This window comes from Acanthisitta chloris, unplaced genomic scaffold, assembly GCF_000695815.1.
Source record: "Acanthisitta chloris isolate BGI_N310 unplaced genomic scaffold, ASM69581v1 scaffold27704, whole genome shotgun sequence".
NCBI lineage: Eukaryota > Metazoa > Chordata > Aves > Passeriformes > Acanthisittidae > Acanthisitta > Acanthisitta chloris.
In genome coordinates, this window is record NW_008668053.1 from 40,904 (window position 1) to 47,108 (window position 6,205).

Here is a 6,205-nt window from a genome sequence, read left to right on the forward strand (position 1 = left end):
CTTTTTCAAAGAGCAAAATATGAAGCATCAGGGTAAAATGTTTTTCATAAAGGGAGAAGTTGTTTTACTTGAGGATGTTCATAAACTAATTAAAATACTGAGGACAGTGTAATGTGTTGAACAGAGAGCTGTCTTCTCAAAGAAGCAAGAGCTGTGGAATTTAGATACTTAATTTCACATTTTTTATTTAGGCTTTTGAATTTTCATTTCAGGAAAACTTTGTAAATTTCTGGATATCTCAGCCATAAAATTGATCATTATAATTGTTTTTACAGATAGATTTGCTGAATGAGTAAAACAGACAATGACTTTTTGGCTCCTTAAGTGAGTGCAGAATGTGAATTTCTGCTCTATTTTCCAGGCTTAATTTTTACCCTTAATGACAGAACAGTCTCTTACAAATAACAGCATAAATCTAGTTGTAAAACACACTGTACAGATCATTGAATAGTTCTTACAGTATTTCAGTTTTGTGATTTTTAAGATTAGTTTTGGCTTTAACAGGAATGAAAAATCAGGAAGGTGGTGGGAAGAAACATACCTTTCTGAACATATAATCATAGAATAGTTTGAGTTGGAAGGGACCTTTAGAGGTCATACAATAGAGAATTAAATCCTGGATCTAGGAGTTCATCTGATGCCTTTCATTCTGTCCTACAGTTACGGTTTGGTATGTACAAGTGTTAAATGCTCTTCTGAGGTAGTGCTTTTGGAATTGCTGGCTTAAATAAACCAAAGCTCTGGTGCATCATTTTATTATGAAATTAAGTGTGAAATCTGTTGCTGCTTGCTGTGCTCATTGACTCTCTATTACATCTGGGGTGACTTCAGGTAATATGTTTTCTAAAATAGTTCTGGGTACCATGAGATTTCCTCTCCATAACCACACGTAGTTATGGCAGGATCCTCTGCATCCTCTGTTTTTTCTGCCTGTGAGAGAGGAAGCCTTGCCCACAAGGACAGGAACATGTAGACTCACGTGCAATAACTAGCTGAGTGTATTACACCCTCAGTCCCACCTAAGGCAAGGGGAATAGGAAACATCAGCAGTGACATAGATACAAAAAGGTGAAGGGACAAAGGCAACAAAATTCAGAACAAAGAGATAAGGCAAGAGTTGTGTCCTGTTTCTTGTTGCTTTCCATAGTTTTAGTGGAATTAATAAAGTTTGTCCTATTTTACACTATCTTTTTTTCCTTCTGGTGTTATTCATAAAGGAATCTCTTATATTCTTTGATCCTTGCAAAATCTGTTTCTAACTGTGCAAACTTAAAGGTTTTCCTGGGAATACCAAAGCTCCAATAGACATCTGACTGACATAGGGTTTGTTTTTGTCCGACTCTCTGAAGATGGTTGTGTGTGTTGGTTGCTGAAGGAGGAGAGGACAAACGCTTCTGAGAGGAGTGGCAGTCTGCATTACTTCTGTCCCATTCCATGTCTCATGCCTTTTCTAATGATACCTTATACTATTCTATGTCTCATGTCTATCTGTTCTATTTCCTTTCTGGCCAAAGGCAACTTCAGGGTAATGATGTGAGTTAAGGATGGAATTTACACTTTAGCAAGATGTTGAAACTGTAACATTCCCTTCAGGTGCTAACAATTGCTAATCTAAGGCTTACTTTGCATACATTGCAGTTGGCGTGGACACCTTTTCTGGCTGCATTCAGTGTGGGTCTGCAGGACTGTGATGACACCGAAGTTGCCTCTCTCTGTTTGGAGGGTATACGATGTGCAATCCGGATTGCTTGCATTTTCAACATTCAGGTAAAAAATGGAATATTGAGGCAACACATTGATTTATGTACCAGCAAAATGTTAGTAGGGTTCTAAGAGTCCTTGTTGCTGAAGTTATGGACTGCAATACCCAGAAGCTTCCTGCTTCTGCCATTACTGCTTCATCTGATATTTGACTGGAAGTGTAAATAAAAGTGACCTTTATGTTCCCTGATGTTTTGTGGTAAGCGGGTAAGTCCATGCCTATGGACTGAGTTTGTTTCCCCACATTAACTGCTTTTATGTTTCTTTCTTAGCTTTGTTACAAAGCTGTTTAGCTTTGTTGTGGTTTTTCCGAAAATGAGTCTTTCTCTCCTGTAAAATAGTATCTCTGTGAAGCGTATTTGAAATATTGTTCTCAACTTCGGGCAGATTATACTAATCTAAGACTTCTGTAATTGGATACCCCTTTAACCATGAGGGCACTGGAAATGTCATTCCTGATATAATGCACGAATGTATCTTGCTTTAAGCACAATACCAATAATTCCAGACTCTATTGCTCCAGAGGATAATTCTGATTAAACTTGGGCTTTTTTTGCCTTTCTTTTTGCTATTGAAAAAGCATTGGTAGTGAAGGTACAATTATGTTGCTGTAGATTATTAATAAATGGAGTGCTGGTTGGCTATAAGTCCATAGGGATAGCTGAAGAGAGAGGCAAGCAGAATTCATGTGTTTGACATTGAGTTATTTCATGTGTACATTGAAGACATCATCTAAAAAAATCCAACAAACCAACCAACAACCTGTAAGACTAAATTTAACTTAAAGTGAAAAATGTTGAACTATGGCATGATAGTGAATGCTCCTTCTTTCTCCCCTTTACTTTTATTTGGCAAATTAGGTTTTAGCACTAATTTGGGAAGGCACATTGGGACCTCTGATGCAGCTACGTAAAAAAGCCCATTTGAGATCATGTAAGGTTTCCTTACTCTGTCTTTCAACTTAATTTTAGCACCACCACTACCTGTCCCCAAACTGAACAGACTTAAAAATTTGATTATCAAAGCCTTCTCTGGTGTCTGCAGCAGTTCAATGAAATTCACATTCCTCTTATTTTTGTTTCTAAGCTGCAAAAGTGAAACTGGTACAAGTACCAGTTTTCAGCAGCTGCAGAGTTTAGCTCCCAGTCCTGCAGTGATCTGCCTTGTGGACAGGAAGAGCAAGGACATGTTTGCTCCAGGATCCCCATGCACCAGTCATATCCTTCCATTGGTTGGGACAAACTTTATTGAAGTGGAGGTGTTCCAAAACCAAGTTTTTAAGTGTGAAAAAATGAGAAGTGTTGCTTTTGAATTTTCAATATAAGTAATACCTCCTATAGGAATTCTGTTTTGTTGCTATCATTAAAAACAGTATTGGTTTGTTGATGGTTTCAGTATGTTACAGGACGATTTCACTGCACGAGGTCCTGACTAGATAGCATGTTGTCTGTCTTCAGATGCCAGGTAGCTCTGGTGTTTTGAAGGAGACTGGCAAATCTGTATTTGAACTGATTTAAGGATCTTTTTTGCTGGAATCAAGTCTTTCCTCGTGCTTAACTGGTGCTGACAACTTTTCTATTTCATTGAATAAACATAGAGAAATTAAGATTGTTGTCTAATAAGAGTTAACATTAGTTTACACACCTCGAGAGATAATGAGGGGAGCTGGATGCTTTTAGTTCCAAGAAAGTTTGCAAAATAGGCAATGTAGTTTAAGCTATGCATCTTCACCTCTAATACCTAAATTGAAGATTCTGCTTTTAATTATTTATACTTTTAATCTTAGGCTGTCAAACAGTCTGAATTTGATCTTCAAACATCTGAGAAGATGTGCATCAAAAGGATGCACTTAATTTGCTTATATCATCTGGTTTTAATTTCTGGGTGATGGACACATTATTTAGTTGTTTTTCTCCTGCTTTGCTTAGAAAAAGGGACAGAGGGTGAATATCTGTATGAATAGGTAGGACTGAAAACATTTTGGTTTTGCAGAAGATGCACAGTTTGTAGACACTGAAGCTTCATTGCTTAGTACACTTTCTTTGAAACTTCCATTTTTCTGTGCTTACACATCATTTGCTGTGCCTTTGCACCCTGTAGTGGTAGTTGGGTATGAACATAGCAGCCATACTATGTGGCTCTGTGATAATCTCTCCCTTCCATTATTGCCCTTATTTGTGGTGTTCGTGTTTGCTCTGTGAAACACCCATTCTTCCTAGGATGTTTTTAATATTTTGTATTTGATTGTTTTATGTGTCCAATGATTTTTTTAAACTTGAAAACAGCCCTAAATGTCCAAACAGTTAAATATATTTCATAGTTACTGTTTGTTTATCTGATGTACAACCATTTCACTTTATGGCCTTTGGTTGATACATAACAGGAGAGTAAAATGCACTTGGGAGCTCAACTGTAATCTCATTTTTACCATTGTAATTGGTTCATATGTGATCTGAGGAGTTTCCTTTGTTGTTTGTAGGTACCAGATACATAAAGGTTTTTGGGTTTTTTGCTGAGCTAGATTTCCTCTGTCTAGATTATGGTGACTTGCTGTTATCCACCCATGACACTCACTTTGGGAGCTTGTGAGGTGCTCCAAATGATGTGGATTAAATCAAATATGTTTTGAGCAGTTCTGTGGAATTAGAAGAATGTGCCTTTGAGGTACATTGTGTAGATTCTCTTGATGAAGAAGTCCTACAACTTGAGTGAGTCTTCTAAGGCAGCATTTTCAGAGTAGTTCCAGGTATAGTACGTATATATTAAAAGCTTAGCTAAGTAGGCACATTTCTTCTGAAACAGCATCCTGTTTCCCCAAAAAGACCAAACCAGAAACCTCACAACAACCTATGTGTTCTGTGCTGTCAGACATTGCACTTCATGCTCCTGAGTAGGAGAAGTCTGATTTTATCCCAGAGCTTACTACAGAAGAACATGAGATATTTTCAGTATGCTTTGCAAATTCAGTTCTAGGAAGAGGAAGCTAAATGGTATAGTTGATGAAATCACACAGATTGCACTAACAAGAAATGGAGAAAAAGAATTACTTTTGGTTTTTTCCTCCCATTTGTAGCTTGAAAGAGATGCCTATGTTCAAGCATTAGCAAGATTTACGCTACTTACAGTGAGTTCTGGTATTACTGAAATGAAGCAGAAGAATATTGACACCATTAAGACTCTCATCACGGTGGCTCATACAGATGGAAACTACTTAGGAAATTCCTGGCATGAGGTACAAGTCATTTGTATTTAAACTGTAAGAAAGCATGTTTACTGATTTTTGAACACAGTGGTGTACTTGTTTGAGCATAAATATGGTGGGTTTTAGAAAAGTGCCAACTATATACTTTTGCACATACATTATGCAGCCTATTAGAGTAGCAAAACATGCCCAAGTGCCAAGTGAGAAATAAAATTGTGAGAGATTAATCCAGTAGTATTGAAATTAATATTCATTTCAGACAGAAAAACAAGAGTACTTGTCTGACCTTGAGTGTTTGGATTTTTTTTCTTCTAAGGATTTTATTTTTACTGTTTCACGTTGCTTTTTGTTGATAAACAACTTCTTTATTCTCTGGAGTAGATTCTGAAATGCATCAGTCAACTTGAACTGGCACAGTTAATAGGAACTGGAGTTAAACCTCGCTACATCTCAGGGACAGTGCGTGGCAGGGAAGGTTCTTTCACTGGAACGAAAGATCAGGCACCCGATGAATTTGCAGGGCTGGGACTGGGTAAGTAGTGCAGATCCACAGTATTTCATTTAACTGGCATTGCTCAGACAGCTATTGAAGTTTGTCCTTTGCTTTCATTCTTGTTGACTCTGAGGTTCAGACAAAAGACCCTGAAGTAGTCTTTGTGAAACTCTGGGGCTTTGAATAGACCTGTTGCTATTTCTGGAATATTTGGTTTGCTCCATGAAGTATTATTGCTAGGGTGGGAGAGTGGGAAACCTAAGGAAATGACATTATTTATTTCTGTTAAAACACTGCTGACCAACTAAGAATGGATCGCAGATGGTATGACCAGATTTAAGACTACTGCAATGTTAGTGCACCAAGGATCTTACCAATCAAGCAAGTTAGTATGTGTAGGTTAAGCATCTGTTACAAAGCTTTGAGAGACATACGCAGAATTCAAACCTAGTGGGAGATTAATTTAGCTTAAATTCTGAAATTCCATTTCCTTCTCTTTTGGTTAGTTTAGTACTGAATTTAGCACCCTTTTTTAGGTTGGACTGAGTACCAGGATTTACTCCATAAATGAGATGCTATCCTCCTAGAAAAGTATAATGGTCTTATCTTAAATTATTTTTAAAAGGTTGGGGGTTCTGTTATGGGGGTTTTTTGCTAGGTTTTTTTTTTAAATGGGAACGCAGTTAAAGATAGGCAGATATTGGGAAACTCTGGAGACATCAAAGTGTGTGTGTGTGTATATATATATA

The 6,205-nt window shown here is 37.3% G+C and overlaps 1 protein-coding gene across 1 annotated transcript in view; it reads left to right on the top strand.

Annotated features, from left to right (window-relative positions):
• The window catches only part of ARFGEF1 (ADP-ribosylation factor guanine nucleotide-exchange factor 1 (brefeldin A-inhibited)), a gene marked incomplete at both ends in the record, with an annotated part of 41,561 nt that extends 36,066 nt beyond the window's left edge, over nucleotides 1-5,495 (top strand). Inside the window, 3 exons of the mRNA XM_009072763.1 lie at nucleotides 1,639-1,767; nucleotides 4,835-4,993; nucleotides 5,345-5,495. Of these exons, the coding sequence (XP_009071011.1) occupies nucleotides 1,639-1,767; nucleotides 4,835-4,993; nucleotides 5,345-5,495 (439 nt within the window). The remainder of the gene's footprint in view (nucleotides 1-1,638; nucleotides 1,768-4,834; nucleotides 4,994-5,344) is intronic.
• Between the last annotated feature and the right edge of the window lie 710 nt (nucleotides 5,496-6,205).